Source organism: Paramacrobiotus metropolitanus, unplaced genomic scaffold (assembly GCF_019649055.1).
Source record: "Paramacrobiotus metropolitanus isolate TYO unplaced genomic scaffold, Prichtersi_v1.0 Parri_scaffold0000008, whole genome shotgun sequence".
Lineage (NCBI taxonomy): Eukaryota > Metazoa > Tardigrada > Eutardigrada > Parachela > Macrobiotidae > Paramacrobiotus > Paramacrobiotus metropolitanus.
In genome coordinates this window covers 242,846-260,351 of record NW_026570228.1, presented here as the reverse complement: position 1 = coordinate 260,351, position 17,506 = coordinate 242,846, and the positions used below count along the sequence as shown (strand labels likewise).

The 17,506-nt window shown below is 41.2% G+C and overlaps 3 protein-coding genes across 3 annotated transcripts; 1 reads left to right on the top strand and 2 right to left on the bottom strand.

Moving 5' to 3' along the window:
- Positions 1–165: 165 nt before the first annotated feature.
- LOC129582563 (prolactin-releasing peptide receptor-like) lies at positions 166–2,788 on the bottom strand. Its single transcript, XM_055474088.1, has 2 exons — positions 1,606–2,788; positions 166–906 (listed from the first exon to the last, which is right to left on the bottom strand). Exons 1-2 carry the CDS (start codon positions 2,082–2,084, stop codon positions 384–386), a joined length of 1,002 nt encoding a protein of 333 aa, XP_055330063.1. The 5' UTR covers positions 2,085–2,788; the 3' UTR covers positions 166–383.
- Positions 2,789–7,998: 5,210 nt separating this feature from the next.
- LOC129582816 (histamine H2 receptor-like) lies at positions 7,999–8,961 on the bottom strand. The gene has a single exon (XM_055474430.1). It carries the CDS (start codon positions 8,959–8,961, stop codon positions 7,999–8,001), a length of 963 nt encoding a protein of 320 aa, XP_055330405.1.
- A 2,749-nt stretch (positions 8,962–11,710) lies between these two features.
- On the top strand, positions 11,711–15,703 carry LOC129582561 (uncharacterized). The gene is made up of 4 exons (XM_055474086.1): positions 11,711–12,806; positions 13,050–13,149; positions 13,208–13,867; positions 14,985–15,703. The coding sequence occupies exons 1-4, from the start codon at positions 11,972–11,974 to the stop codon at positions 15,142–15,144; spliced, it is 1,755 nt and encodes a 584-aa protein (XP_055330061.1). The 5' UTR covers positions 11,711–11,971; the 3' UTR covers positions 15,145–15,703.
- Positions 15,704–17,506: the final 1,803 nt, after the last annotated feature.

Here is a 17,506-nt window from a genome sequence, read left to right as displayed (position 1 = left end):
AACATAATAATTATTTTTATATGCATCCGTTGCTAAGCTAACGAAAATTTCAGGTTTTGCTGCCAATGCGCAGATTGTATCAAACACAAATTTTCCCCTGTCTATCTGTACAAATGTCTATCTGTAATTTTCCCCTGTCTATCTATGTCGTTAACGTCAGCCAGAATTTTTTAATACGTACATTAACTTAACATTACAGCATTTCAGTCTTTTTATTTTTATACAACAGGTTTCGATAGCTAAGGGACGGAAAAGGTTATACGGTAATACGATAATATTGACGCCACTAAATTGCAGTAAAGCTTCGTGACTATTTTCAGCAATACAGAAAATGGTTTTGAAGTCTTTCGTACTTCCACTGATTTAGCCAATTATTTTATAAACTACAACCATTCAAGGAGCGGCTCATTCTGCGATTTAGTTACAAATGGTGTCGGTTTTTTATCCCCATTATCCACTTCTTTTTTCTTTAACGCACTGCCAGCGCTTGCTCGGAAGCTCTCGTCTCCCCGGAAGCATATGATCGGCAGCAGCACGACCGACGTCAGCGCGATAATGTGCACGGCAAGATGCAGGGTGCTCCCGTATCGTCCCAAGGAGATACCGGCAAAATCGTATAACGCATTCATCAGGTGCAGTGGCAGCCAGCACACACCCAGCATTACGCTGATCTTCAGGGCCACGAGGCTGGTGCGACGCTCGGCTGCAGCATCCCGGGCGACGCTGACTGACCGCAGCTTCTCCATAAACACGGTTTGCGCCAGGCTGATAAAGACGCTCCGGTAGATTACCAGGCCGATAAGGAATGGTATAGAAAATGTCATCAGGAATGTGGTGGTCCAGAAGATTTTCCGTGGTGTGTCGGGGAAATTCTCCGAACACTGGGGAACTGCTGTTGTGTTGCTACTATAGAACAAAGATTATTAAAATATTATTCCAAAATGGAAAATACATCACCAGTTACTTAATTTTTCCATAAAAATACAGTCATATTCGTATACTTCGTCATAGGCTTCATAAAAATACTTCGTATCAAAGCGTATTTAAATACGGTACATACAGTGTAGATATGTACTACATAGTACAGTCATATGTATATGTACTACATTTTTTAGTTAACCATGGTACTGTAAGTATTTAATATTTCATACTGATTTCAGTACCGTAATTACGAGTTTTCCTCTGTGCTCACATCACGTACATAAAAAAATTAAGCCACATAAAATATCTTTAATAGCTCAGTAAATACACAGAAACAACCGAAAACTGGAATTGCCTACTGATAATTTCATAGTCGCTATAACAGCATAAAACTAGACGAAATACGTATTGTATTGCGGAATTGAATTGCGTGATTAAATTAATAGCGCTATATGTTGTGGTGTTTATTAATCTAAATAAAATGCTTTGATGCAGAATAATCTACCGGTAAATAAAACTGAATCGGTCAAATAATTGTGTGTTTGTTTTGTATCCGTAACAAAGAACTTTTAAACGATCTTAAGGGTAGGCTCTAATTACGGGGTTTGGCTTGTATTTTGGTATTTTTGGGGGGGGCTTCAAATTCGATAATTACGGTATATCACACTGCAAGTTCAGACGTACTTGGTCTCATAGCTTGCGTAAGCAGCATATGGTAGCGAGATAAGATTGGCGGTAATCCAAATCAAAAAAACCGTCACGCACACATAACGCGAAGAGAAAATAACAAAATCCTGTTGACAATGTATGACACTGTAATAGCGCTCCGCAGCCAGCGTGATAATGGTCAGCGCCAAATTAATGACCGCTGCCGACGTCACCAAGAACGCTACGTGACAGGCTATCCAGCCGAAATACCAGCCGCCCAGGTACGGTGGGAGGACGGTGAACGGTATACTGGTCAGGCAGAGGAAACAGTGGACCAGCGCGATGTTGGCGATCAAACAGTGCGCGGAACTGCGTCGCAGGGCCGATCGGGAAATAACGGCGAACAGCAGCGCTATATTCCCGATTAAACCGCCGATCAGCAGAAGAATGTACAATGAACATAACACGGTGGCGATAAAGGGATTGAAAATTAAATCTTGCTGACTTTCCGCCATAGTTTGTCGGACGGATTTTGCAATTTCAACCGGTAAAATAAGTCACCGGCAAAACTGGAAAATGAAAACTAATATCTGACAATATGTCTGCTGCAGTTGAACGGTCGGTTTATTGAAAGAATTTCACCGTGGAAGGAAAAAGGTACCCAAGAAATCCGACACTGCATCCAGATAAACACAAGCACGAAAGCCGATACACTCACAAAACAGGTTCCGTTTGTTTGCGAGAAAAAAGGCCGAATAACGCGCGTTCCAGCTGCTGTTTATTCCCACGTGATGGCACACGGAGATTGTACCGCCGTTTTATCGTCCCGTAGCATCTCTGTCATTCATTTTGGCCGTCCAACTCCAACGGCATAGTACACACACAGGAGTACCGGCATTTTATAAATTACATGCACCGGTAGGCGTTTTATTAAACGCACCAAGGTTAACATGTTGTCGTTTTAATTAATTTTCATTGATTTTTCATGGCACAACCTTGGTCACATGAGCTGCACATTGGCGCCTATATACTATGTACGTAAATTGGATTAATGCGGTCAGTATTACAAGCATGACGCCAGCACACACACGTGAATCTTAAAGGCCAACCACGGATGAGCAGAAGCATATTTTGCTTGAAAAAAGTAAAACATGATTTAAATGCAAAGTCAATACAGAATGCATCGCTTCACAAACGCGCTCATACGCATCAACCGACCGGAAGAATAATAAAATGAGCTTCTTAGTACGTGTGACAGGGCAAGTTATCAGGGTTGCGAATGTACTTACTAACTTCAACAATTACACAAATAAGTGCGGCAATCATTTTTCCGCTTGATTGCAGTACTTTTCAATACACTGTGTGGCAGTTGGTTTAATCGATCGTGCAATGCACCGCCGGCGAAAGTTTTTAAACACCTGCTGTACATCTTGCATTGTGGCGATTATAATGATCGGATCCAGCATGGTTTGCAGTACATACAGGACAAATGCGATGGTTTGCGCCACCGGGATATCCTTATTCTCGCTAAAATCCACAAACAATCCAATAGTATCAATAAAATTATACGGCATCCAGCAGATAATTACGCCCACCTAGGGAAGAAATTCACACAAGTTGTGGCTTATTTCAAATTAACTGGAAAATATGAAATTCTGAAATCTCTTTTAACTAATTATTACGTATTTTTCTAGGCTTTTTAAGACAGAAATCAATTACGATGTTAGCAAATAGATATTATTTTTTAATATCCTTTACTATATTCAATTAAATTTATATAGATAGTTTCTCCTGTTGAAAATACATAAGTAACTTCAATACCTTTACCTTAAATTCTCACTATTAACGATTAGTTTGTTGCTTTCAAGTGTCGTTACGAGCAAAAAGCAGATATGACACCAAAATTACTTGAATTTGAAACAAAAAATGCAATACAAAACCTTTTAAAAAACCTGCTTCATTTTTATGCCCACCGTCAACGCTGACAGAACGATAAAGCCTTTATGCCGATGTTTCGTAGTAGCAGCGGATTTGCCGGAACGTAGATAAAAATGCCGGATTAACAATGCGGGGTACGCAATGACCATGAATGAGTACAGATCGGCTTGTCGATACTCGTCGTAACGGCATGCACGATGATGGACCGTGGGATTGCGATTTTACTAGGATCCGGATATCGTGTTAATGGGAATCCCGGCGATCGTCCAGGCGCAGTAAATCTGGAATGTACAGCCGGCAAAATTCAAGCATTGCTCAGTGTGGCGAAGATCGTTACAGCCATTTAATGACTGGTGAAAATTGTTCAAATAAAGCACAAAGGCTGCTGCAACTTCTTTACTGGGTGAACAGGAGTCGCCTTTCACAACTTGCGCACTTTTCATGTTTTCCGGAACGCGGGCTGTTGCTGTAAACTAATGTATGGCAAATCACAATCGATAGTAAATTTATTCCGCAAATAAAGGACAACACGTAAAACTTCATCGCAATTAACCGCTTTTACTGACGATAAATGAATTTATTGTAGTTTACAGCAATAATGTAATCATATACGCCGTCTGTGATTAGTAAGCCAATTGCCAATATTAACAAAATGATATGTCCTTGCGCGTGAAACTAATAGTACATTGTATTTAAAATAACTACTAAGCTAATATATTATATTAAATTCTACGCTCAAATCAAAGAACAAGATAAAACTAACACAGAAAAATTATTACTTATCTTAATTTATGGATAAGCGCGCTAGTATTGTCAAGACTCTTGATCAACATGCAGAGATTTAATAGCGGTTGGTACTTTCGATTCCACATGACTCTTTGATAACCAACTCGGTTGCTGTCGTATTCGGACGATGGCCTGCTGAAATTCTCGCATTGTCGCAGCGATCAGAACAGGATCCAGAAGTGTCTGCAAAAGATACAGTACGGACGCAAACCCCGAGATAACCTCCATTTCCGCCACGTTGGTGAAATCCACCCACAATCCAACCGTATCAATCAAGTTATAGGGTAACCAGCACACAACGGCAGCAAAAGTCAGCGCCGACAACGTGATAAAAGCTTTCTGCATTTTCCGCGAATGCGACGACACTGATGTTGACGCGGAGTGCATGGAAAAATGTCTGACGAGGAGAACAGGATAGGCGACAAGCATAATCAGCACCGGCAAATCAAAGACTACAACCATGGTGACCTTTACCCAGTTAATCAAGCGTATCCGGTTTAAGCGACAGCCCCCGGTGACCTTTCGAAAATACAGCGCATCCAGAATAATTCCTGGTATCGTGGCCACGTGAACATACACCGCCACGCATATAGCCAAAAGAACGGGGACAATGTACGAATGATGATTCCGGTACGACAGAGGAAAGAACATGGCCCAGATCCGGTTAACCGTAATCAGGACGTGCAGATTGATGGGAATAGCGGCCAGTGTCCAAGCGGAATAGATCGTCAGCGTGCATAAGGTGAAGTTGGTATATAAACTAGCCAACCAATAGGCGCAGTAGGATATCAGAATGATTAGGTTGTATAGTGTGTTACTCAGGGTCAGGGCCAGGAAGTACACCGAGAAAGGCGTGCGCAAGCTCTTCAGGAACGCAAAGCAGGCCGCAACTGTTGAGTTCAGGATAAAAGATATGCAGGCGCAAGCGATTGTCAGCTGATCGGTCCAGTGATATTCCGGTGCACTGTCTAAAGTACTGGTAAAGTTTGCGTTAACACCTGAAAAATTCATTTTTTATGCACAATTGACCTCCAATTTGTATCTTTAAAAACAGATTTTGTAGAAAAAGTTGCAGGTTATTTGCAGATACATATAGTCAAAAAAGAGCGTGAGCATGTTATGCATGCAATGAGATTCTACTTTTTGCCTACTTGTTTGATCTGTTTTATATGAAACTTTAATGTGGTTAGATTAGTACGCGAAACTCAATACAGATTTCATGCCTGATAACAAATTGTTTTATTGATTATGCAAATACACTTCAAGTGCTGAGCTGATCCAGGGTCACAAGGGAATACGGATCATGTTTTTGATCAGCCGATGAATTCACCTTAAAACTAACAGCGAGAAAATTAGGCAAACATTGGATTAATGAAAAACCAACATGTTTTCTATCGATAAACGGATGAGATGATCAAAGTACATTAACAGCAGAAATCGAGGCAACTCACAGTCAAGCAAACAAAAAATTTAATATCAAACATCTTGCAACGAACCGTAATTCAGCAAAACGCAATTAGCCTACGGAAATGTCCTTTCCGACATCTTGGTTTCCAACGGCTTAATCGAGGTTTTTCTTCTGCTTTTTCTTAACAATCCTTTAAAAACTGGTTGTACGTCCTCCATCGTTGCAACAATTAAGATTGGATCGAGCAGACTCTGCAGAAGATAAAGCACAAACGCGCTGGCTGACACAACCTCAAAGACCGCATCCTCAGCTACATCAACGAAGAGCTCAACCGTGTCAATTAGGTTGTACGGCATCCAGCAAATAATCGCACCAGCGGTTAACGCTGACAGTACCACGAAACCTTTATGCCGACGTTTGGACGGTCCTGTTTTCGCCGCGCTGGATGACCTTAATGCGATATGCTTGACCAGAAGTGCCGGGTATGCAATCACCATCACAAACACGGGCAGATCGTACACTGTAATCATAGCGGTCTTCACCCACGACATTAACGGCGCCCGGTTCAACCGGCATCCTGCATTGAGTGGCTTGCGATGATACAGCGCATCCAGAAAAATCCCGGGAAATGTTACGGTGTGCACGTAGACCACGACGCTAGCTACCAGGATCAGCGGGATTTTATAGGAATGGTGGTTGCGATAGGATATCGGGAAGAACATAGCCCAGATGCGGTTGATGGTAATCAGCATGTGCAGATTAATCGGGATGCCGGTGATGGTCCATGCGGAATAAATCTGGAAAGTGCATGATGTAAAGTTGGCGCACAGGCTAACGGACCAGTAGCAGAAGGATGTGGCGAAAATCAGGATGTTGTAGAGGGCGTTGAAAAATGTTAATGCCAAGAAGTAGAAGGAGAATGGCGTGCGTAGTTCTTTCTTAGCTGCGAAGCAGACGGCCACAACGCCGTTGAAGACAAATGAAATAAAGGCGCACGCGATGGTGATGTCATCACCCCAGCTGTTTCCCAGTATGTCGCTATCGCTGGTTTGATTAACATAAACTAACGATAAGCTGCTGCTGTTAAGGATGGTCATTTTGAAAAATCTAGCGAAGTGGTGTAAGTGCCCTGGTTTGATTAAAGCTGGAAGTAAACGTACTAATGCAGTATTGCAAATGGGTTTTATCTCAAGAGTCCAGACAGGAAATCCGGTGTGTAATACGGAATGTTGGAACGTGCGTTAAGCAATATACTATTTGAAAGGCGTCCTGTTTGTCAAAAGCTTTATTTGCACAACAAATAGCAAAGTGTTGGTGTTTCCGTCAAACTGTGCCACTGCACACCTGTAAATATTGATGAATATTTTAGCAAGCAATAACATCTTTTTACGATTCACGATCCAGATCTAATGCATAAAAATGGATGCTGGAACCGTTACTTTGCGGAAATGACACTTGTACACATGTATTTGTACATATTTTTATCAACTTAAGCAAACCAGTATTAAAAAATAAATGACCAATAAACATGTTAAATTTGAGCTCCTCCACATTGATTAACATATCGGCTTGATAGCAAAACAGCAATCTAAACAGTTATTCCTTATTCGCTCTGCAGATACGTTTTACACTTATGTGATATTGCTAACTTACCTTAACCCGAGCTTTTGAAAATTGGCGGTTTTTATTATCGTGTACAGATAGTCTGAGATAGATACAGTACTTACTATGACGAATGAGTAGCGTCAGTATTATTTCGGCGACGACCTTGCAGGTCATCTCTCACTACTCTCAGTCCGATACATCGCGGTGAAAAGCATCAGGATTGGTGTTACATCATGATCAATAAGTCAAATAATAATAATAAAAAATGATCGGCCTTAAAGTGGACCTTTCCTTCCTCGTGGAAAGGTCAACAAGAAGAAAAAACAGAGCAGATGTCTATAACCATAAGTTTCAATGCCTTATCATGTTGTGAGTGTTTGCACTCCTTTTTATTTCTACAACAAATGCACGGAAAAGCGATTTTTAATGCCTTACTCAAGGTCTGTACAGGTAGCACTGACTGCTGATATGCTGAAAATCATTAACACAAACAACAATGTCGCAAAACGTTCAAAATTAATATCAGTGCCTTATTAAATCTGAAGTACTCATACAAATGCTAAATAGCAGAATACTGCAGCACGGCCGAAAGCAAACCTAGCTACGGTAGTTAACGGTTTGTATAAAATGAACAATTTGCACTTTGGAATTTTTAAAATTCTAGATACAAGGCAGATCGAAAATAAATAAGCTTATTTACAGCGCAGCATTTGTTTAATAGTTGCACGCAGATCATCCATCGTAATCATAATTAATATCGGATCGAGAACCGGCTGTACGAGATACAGCGCCAGCGATACATCAATAATCCTCCGATTCGCTGCTTCATGGATATCAAAAAACGCCCACAGCGTGTAGATAGTCTCATACGGCGTCCAGCAGATAAACGCACTCAACGTTAGCACAGAAAACACCAAGAAACCTTTGGTATATTTCCTTCGGTGCGGTTTTTTACCGCTCCGGGTTTCCATAGAATGGTCCACAATCGTCGCAGCATGGGTAATGGCATGGATGGTATTCTGTTGCTTCCGCTGACGGTACATCAGATACATCCAAGCTACGATCATGAAAACCACCGGAAATTCGTAGATAACAATCTGCACCATCTGATACCAGGTCGTCATCTTGCCTAGATTAAGGGAACAGCTGCTGCTGGATAAAGGTCGTCGGAAGTACAGTGCGTTCATAATCACTCCCGGTAAGGCGATTACGTGAACGTACGCGATGGTCACAACAACCAGTATCAGCGCCAATCGGGAGCTATGATAGCTGCGGTACGATAACGGAAAGGCAATTGCCCAAATCCGATTTACGGTGATCAAGACGTGGATGTTCAACGGCACGCCGATCATTACCCATGCGATATATAAGCGGAAATCACACAAAACGACGTTGCGCATATACACTGGGTAGAGCTGCTTGATAATCGTCAAGCAGCCGTGAATACTCATTAAAGCGTCGGAGGTCAGTAACGCGGTTAGGTAGATCGTAAAAGTCGTGCGCAGTTCCGGACGAACTGAGAATACAACAACTACCACCGTGTTGAAGAATAGGGCTAATGTGCTACAAATAGCGTTTAGAACCATTTCGTAGCCCCATTGTGGACTGACCGGCAGAACTGTCTGATTGCTCGAAACAGCGGATGATGCGTTCATTATTCTAGTGCCGGTAAAATCGAAGCTTTATTTTATTATTACATACATATTTCCAAGAAGATACAGTAAACTGCCAAAATATTCTACCGAGCGTGCGCGTGATTTAGGTTTGTGCAGGTGTTACTGTTACAGTACGGAGTGGAGACACAATCTGTGAAGCGAACACACTTTTTGCCTGAAAAATATTTGTCAGGATATCCGCACGTGCTCAAGGTAAAATGCAAACCGAATGAATTCGACGTTTATTCTTTATTCATATTACTACAGTAGCTAGAGTTAAAACCGCTACTGTTCACTTATGAAGTGTTTTAACGGAAAACGAAAAGTAAGTAACTGGTTTAAGAGGGTTCAGGAGAAAACGTTCCTGCTACTGAATCACGGTCTTATGATCCAGTCACATAAAAATAATGTTACGTTATTTACGAACTCTCAGGAACAATTAATAAAATATTACTGCAGTCGTAGGTACAAATACTCGACACAGCGGTGCGCTTTGAAAAAAGACATTCCAGGACATTAATTTGTGATATTGCGCTTTCTGTGCCAAACAGCTCAGATATGCTAACAATAAAGTTTCTGCTTTTGATACTTTGCACATTTGCGAAGAAACAGATACAGCTCAGCTCGTCTTTGACTCATGCATCCACAAGAGTGGCGACCTTAGTATTAAGTTACTTCTTCGAATTCCTTCGAAAGAGCTGCTCAGCATAATCAAGTGTTGCATGGTGTTCGGAGGATCAGCATTCCACCTGTCAAAAAAGCAGTTTCAAAAAATTTTCGAATAATTATATACTACTGTATTTCAAAACCTTATACGGCAAAAGCTGCTAGAAGCTTAGTAAAATTTGGCACACTGTTGACGTACTTCATGAAGCAAATGATGAGGGATTCCAGAACAATATTTCCCACAGCCTGAGATTATCACCGAACCCGCTGATCGTTGATATGCGGATGCGTAGCATGCCGTAGAGCTGCGGCTCTATTTCCGGACAAAAGCCATCCAACCGATCAAAAAATTTTCCTCGTGGTCATTTCGCGCATGATGCCCATCAACGCATTACACGAAGAAGGAGAGCTGATGAGGCTCAAGTTGTACACATAGCTATACCCTCGAAACATGTCGAATTTATAATCCTTGAGTACGATATTTCGGCAAATTTCTGCCACATCAAAAGCAAAAAAATTTTCGCTGGCATGAAATAATTCACCGATAAAGTCATCGATATTTGTGGTTATAACCAGATCGTTTATCCTGACACCGATGTAGGTTAGCAGTACGGTCAGCAAATTGACTTCTGAATGCCATTCTTCAATCAAACAGGCAAACCGCCTCCGTGTTAAAGGTTACAGACATTTGAATTCTGTAAGCCAGATTTTCCGGCGGATCCCCAAACCTCGCACCTTATGGCTTATCCAAACTATCATGTCGAATTGGAATTATGGTGCTCCGGTGTAGTAAAGCGGTGCTCAGTGCCGCTTTTCAGACGGAACTTACTCTACAGTGTACGAGTACAATATAAGACGTGATGAAATATGTGTGCTATAGTACGCACAATTAAAATTACTGAAAATAATGGTACGTACATCAGGTACATGTGGGGTTGGTATTAATATCATCCCATACTTACCTTCTCGGCAAGTTCCTATCGTGAACGTCCAGATAGGAGTATGTTGCCAATTTAATGGAGAATATTGTTGCGTTGCATTTCGGAGAATATTGTTGCGCTCTGTACAACGTCTACAAATGAAAAAACCGACATTAAGTTCAGCTGCGAGGTTTATTTACTGCATACAAATAAAACTTACAGCTTGAACAATAAAACGAAGTACAGTTTAAACCTATGAAAACTAAAAAAGTGCATCTAGGCTAAAGATCTGTGCATTAATACGGTTTGCAAGGTATGCAAAGCGACGAAGAGCGCTGAAATTAATTCAACTTAACTGCACTATATGATGCCGACATTCGTGAGTCGCTAGGCATGCACACATACTTTAGCCAATCATAAAAAGTTTTAAATTCTTTTGAATATCATACGGAAAATTTTCAAGCTAAAAATTTAGTAACAACTTCCTCTGATTCAAACAAACTGTTTCCGCAACAAAACTGCCTCATCATACTACGTAAATGTATGATAGAAAACTTGCGTGTCCTTATTTTACATGCGTTAAGGAGGGGAGTGATACTAATCAAGAATGCTAAATAATCTTGCTTGTAATTCCAGCTCGTCTGCCGTTCAATACAAACGTTTTAGAGAGAAAACTTTTTATTTTTATTTGCTCCGAATATTTTGAAAGTAGTGTCAACTGTCAAGAAACTTTATTTAACCTCGCTGTGTGGCAAAATCCATTTTACGAATGGAGAAAGTGTAAAAGTAATACAGTGCTATGATTGCCAGTCCTGGATCACAAGCCCGGTCTACCGTACTTTCCACAGGGTTGACCGCGAAGTACAGAAAGCACTGCTGCCGGACTTACATTATCCTATGCTTTGTGGTCCGTATCGATTTACATACTTTTGCTCAGAGGGCTGTACAGGTTTGCTCGTTGTGAACGAGTAGTGTACAATATACTGAATACTAGTATAGTATAATATACAAATGCTCTATAGTCTGCAATCTGCATAGTCGCATATACTAGTACGAGTAGCGTTCCCGGCAAAGGCAATCGATTTTACCGCGTGTTGCAGACCTATGCGTGCAATCTTAAATACACCATCAACTCAGTTTTGAGGGCAGTAGGAAGCGCAAATGAAAGGCTAAAAGCCTGGACTGCTGCGAATATGGGTCACTGTTTAGATTTATTTGGCTAAGAATATTTTTCGAATACCATAAATTACCGTATTATGACGAAAAGGTTGCAATCTTTTCCACTTCCAGCGTTATATGCGCCAAAGAATTTATTCTTACGTCGTAGAAATTTTCGCCTGTTCCTGCAGTACTATGAGCTGCCATAATCGTAGCGTTTTTTGTCAAGGAGCTGCTTATTAACCGTATTGCTGAGGTGCACTGCCATGCCGTTCGCACACACTCCTCTCGATAAGAGCGCGACGCCAGTGCTGAACTTGACCACGATACCGTATCACTGCGATCGGAATATTTACGACAAATTTTTAGTGGATATAATCGGTGATGGTAAAACTCTGACCCGTGGTTACGTGTGTGATTTGGAAGATCAAGGACTGTTGGTGAAGACCAGCATGTTTGACGATACTGCTCATCTGATACCCTTCAAACGCCTCATAGTATATCCCTATACTTTATGGTCTTACGTAAAATATCGGCTGAATGTGGCACTCAAGCGCCCAATGGAAGTGCTGATCAGTCGCGGTGATAGTCAGCCAGCAACTTGGCATAAAGCGCACATCGTGCACGAGGATTGTTTTGAAGTGCCATACATACCCGAACTAGAATGGCAGCTAGTGCAAGTACAGGTGGCCGGACCCGATGGAAACCCGCAACTATGTTTGGTCAACAATGATCTGCGGGGGTTGATCAATCGACGCATTCGCTACCGTGGTGGTTGTAGTAGCAATGTAACGCGAAAAACTTTTTGTAAAACTTATATACCAATTCCGGAGCGTTGGGTGGTGATTTTGCGACACTATGTGCGGGGTCGGAATTTTCAGAAAGAGTGGCTGCGCCATTCCGGAACGATCCTGATTGGAGCTTTTGATGGTTGTATGGAACTGTTGAGCCGTGGTTCGCTCAAAAAACATCACCGGAATGATTTGATGATTTTAGCCCATGCTTATATTTCTGGTACAATGTGGTCAGACGCGTGGATGTTGTCGGAAGTCGTAGGAAGGCTCGTTCAGAGTATGGTGCACTTTGCTTCGGACAATGCCGGTGAATAATCATATTAATTAACGTTTAATTATGTTTCAGAATGAAAACTTATTCTGTCTTCCTTTTTGGTTTGTGGACCGTTTACTCAACGTCAACAAATTTCAGCTACTACGTCAATACTGATTCAGTGCCTGCTCTTATAGGATAATATACAATGGTAGTCACTCTTTGTAAATAATGATCATACGTATTCGGTATTTCCAAATGTTATGCTATTTAGTACTGTACCCGTTTACTTTTCAGATGGTCTGCCTAACGGCACGGTCTTCCAAGATATCCCCATATTCTTACAGCTGGAAATATTCTCCCACTTCGATGTTTACGATCGGCAGTTGCTGAGAAGGTATTTTACTATTGCTGCTAATTAAGCGTCTTGTTTCTTATTTTCCTAACCTTGGCAGAGTAAATACCCTATGGCAAGAGGCAATGCATACACCTTTTTTGAGACGGGACACTATAATCCCTCTGCGAAATTCCACATGCGAAAACAATCCCTATGGTGTTGGGGATTTCTTCGAGACGAATCTAGTTCTAATCCACAGAATTCAAATGAGCGTAGCAAGACATACAAAAGTAGTTTACGTGACCGGAACCTGGTACCATTTCTTAAAGCCGTTGGCGGTTATGCTTTCTTGCATGTCCATAAAACTGAACTGGTTGGTGATCACTGGAGGCCGTCACGATTGCATCGCCGAATTATTTGACACCGCAGAAAATATGTCAGCATTTTCCTTCCCCAAACTATGCCGAGGAATCGCAGTCAAGGATTACTCACTTAATATTTATTATCTATTCTCCGATTCATTCGCCGATTGCTGGGGATGTCCAGGCGAGAAAAGCCCTTTGATCATTGTTCCGGATTTTATTTATAACTTTGATGAACAGCCTTCTGATAAACTCCAAAACGCCTTTTTTGATCGTCTTAACGACTGCTGCCCAATTTGGAATGCTAAGACCCGTATAGACATGATCGAGCGCTTCGCAAAAATTTGCCAGTTTGTCAGTCAGGCGAAGATGTGGAAAACATCGTTCTCGGATACGTTATTCCTTTGCTTCTCTAAGTAAGAAAATAGTAATGTGCCAATTACGTACGCTACTACGAGCATGTTTTATGGGTTAAACAGTGAGTTCAAGAAAAGCGCTGCAGATTTATTACGTGGTTAGTTGTCGTTAAAACTTCAGAAACCAACCAGGGCACATACCGAGGCTATAAATTCGAAAAAATCTCATTTTTTGCAGAAAGGTAGAACAACTATGCGGAATGCTTAAAAAAATTAATTCATGTGCCATGGACAATAGGGCGTGGCCAAGCCAAAATTTAGAAATAAATTCTACACTGTGCTGTAGCCTATTGGAAATGCACTGCATCATACGCTATAAGACTTACAACGTTACTGGACAATCTGTACGAAGGCAGCTTACTCGTTCAAAAGATTTCTCTGTGCTGCTCGCTATAGTAGTAACTGTTTCCCTTTATGCAGATCATCGTTTAGATTTTGGATCGGTTTGCACTGCTCTTTACAATTAATTTTTGTCAGCAACTTTTCAGCTAGTTACAAAATCTAGGTAACACGCGCGTACCGATCCATCTCGACGTACACAAGTTAAAGCATGCGCTGCACACCCTTTACAAACCCGTTTCGCAGGGCTGAATGGGGAATACTTCTGTGTTACGACGTACACTTATACCTGTATACGAAAATTTGTTTTCACAAATTAAGGTAAATCGTTTCTACTGAGAAAGGAAAGTGTAAAATGTATAACTGATGGTACAGTTGACACCTAACTTTTTCTGGAGATATCTCCAAAATCGGTGAACTACAATCAAAAAGCGATCAGCACAGACAATAAATGTGAAAAGGTAATCTGACCCGTAAAGATGGTTCAGCATGACGTTGTACCGTACGAAGCGGTGCATTACCTGTAGGCTACAGCATCCTGTAGGATTTACTTTTAAATTTTTGTTTTAGCCACGCCCATTGGTCATGGCACATGAAATAATTTTTTCAAGCATCCTATATAGTTGTTCTGCCTTTCTGCCAAAAATTAGATTTTTCTGAATTTATAGCCTCGGTATGTTCCCTGGCAAGTAACCAATTAACAGACAATGGACATTTAATTCATAGCTGTAGGAGTTTAGCATTTTTACTAAGAGCCTGGAATTGTTTTGATGCTTAGATGGAGAGTCGATGCACCCACCAGCATGCAGCATGTGGACCAACTGCTAAAAATCTCGCTTGCGGGAATTGCACGAAGAAATTTGATAATGCACTCACTGAAGTTATGGATGGATGAAGTCGAATATCAACTGCGCAGAACGGCGAAATCCTTGAACTAATAAGTGTAGAACCAAACCTTTTTACGCACATTTGTTAGCTGATGTATTATCTGGAAAACTAAATTGTATTTGGAACGAAAAGGTTATTTTATTTGCACAAAATCGATTCTTTTTATATTAATCAGGAAAATCTGCAGTAAATTTGCTATAAAAATGGTTGCGCAAAATTACTGAAATACTTTTCATAATGGTGCTGCGTGCCATCGGCTTTACCAAGTCGACTACTGATGGTGAGAAAGATTTGTCTGTCGAGACCAATCTGCTTATAACCGACAGAGAATGCCATGTCCTGATTGCTGTCCTGTTACATCCTTGCTCGACAATGAATGACCCAACATTCGGAGATGGTCATACCGGACATAACCCACTATATATAACTTGCATGTATCTTTCATTAGCTACAGTGTCTGCGTGCATTAGCTACATTCAATGTCTGCGTTCACTCTAAAATTTTCTTCCTGCCCACCACTCCTATTTTTTCCACGGATGGGGCCGCTCTGACGCTGTGCTCCCTCGGGTTTGTGACTTTTTTCCTGTTTATTTTGAGTCATACTTGCCTTCCGTTTCGTCTGTAGAGTTACCAGTGAAAGTTCATGAACAGCTACAGACTATTATTATTTACTGAGTAAATAATAATGTTTAATGATTAGCATTCAACCTACTTGAACTTTCCATGACCCTTGGAAGATTGTTAGCAATCCCGCTGTATCATCCGTTCGTTAATTAAAATCAGTCAGTAACCTTTGGCAAAAGTCAGATTACGTAGTTGACCTATAGTATGGTTTACATGGCAAAAACGTAATTAACTTTTTCACGCTGTAAGTTTATCGAGACCTTTCTGGTCTGCGCTGAAAGTCTGAGTGTGAGTCTGATTCTGTCGGACTTCGGTTATCACCGGCCGGATTCAGAGTCTTATTATTCATAATTTCAGTTTTCAGATTCAGAGCTTCAGTAATCAGAATCAGAATGTCACTATTCGGACTCGACTTTTGGCATTCAAAATCAGACTCAAGCTCAGACAGTTAGAGGCAAGCGGCAATGCACACAGCTTTTGTGGAGACGGATGCAATAACTCTGTGAAATTGCAAATACAAACGCGCCCGTACGGTGTACAATTTTGTGAGGAAAATCCCGTTTTAATTCACAGAATTCAGATGTCCGTAACAAAATCCACAAAAGTAATCTACTTAACCGGAAACTGGTACATGTTCTCAAGGCAGTTGGCCGTTATGCTCTCTTGCATGTCCATAACGTTGGACTGGCTAGTAAACGTTGATAGTCGTCACAATTAAATGTACAATTAAATGTGGCATTTAATTATGATTAATTTACTTGAGCGGAAGTGGTTCTTTGTACTGTACTGGCGCCCATTGCTTGGCAACAGTCCTGTTGTGGAATTGTGTCGATGCTACTCTGAATACGCGTGTACAAAATGTCAAGTTATTCGATTGTCTCTGTCATGACTTTACTTAGTTCTCTGACGTCTTCTTACTAATTATGTAATATCACAACATAATATCATCGTGGACTATCAAGTATAAATATGTACAACATGTTGTTGTTATGCTACACTGACAGCTTTCCCAAGTGAGGAACCCACTTCACGAACACAAACAAAACAGACAACTTATTGCTCATGCAATAACAGCTTGGGAGCAATTCCAGCGTTCGCCCTTGCTGTACGACGTGGTTCCACCGGTTCCGGTTTGGTCTTCTTGGGCTTCGTAGTCTGCGGCTTATTCACTGTGGCAGGCTTGGTTTTCTACGGGCTTCTGCGGGTGGAAAACCTTCACCGCATCGGGTTGAGCTTTCGGCTGGTCAGGTTCCGTAAGAACATGGAATTGTAACATCCTCTGTAAGTTTTTGCGTTGTCTGCTGTTATCAGAAAGATATATTTGCAAGGTTTTTCAAGCCTTATAGCGGCAATTTACTATGTAAATTGTAGAGATATAATTGTGTACAGTACTGTACTTAATAGTTAATATACACTTCGAGTTAACAAAACATTACTCAAAGCTAGCATTTTTGTGAAACAAATCTGTTATGTAGCATGTAAGTGCTCGTAGTTTTAGCCGAACAGCAGTGTCGTGATGTTGGCGATACCAGCTCGGAACTGCCCTCTTTTGCATAGGTGTAGAGTGGATCCACCTACAAGCATGCATCATGGAGAGCAGCTACTGAATATCTCGATCAAAGGAATTGCACGAAAGAATAGAGGGATCTATTCTGAGGTTAAGCTCCGCCCACCAGATCGAGATGGGTGAGACGTCTCTCATTTTAGCATGCACCGAAGGTTTTTTCGGAGGCCCATGGCAGCACCCAGGAAGGACACTAATCGAAAATTACTCTTTCTACTGAGTAT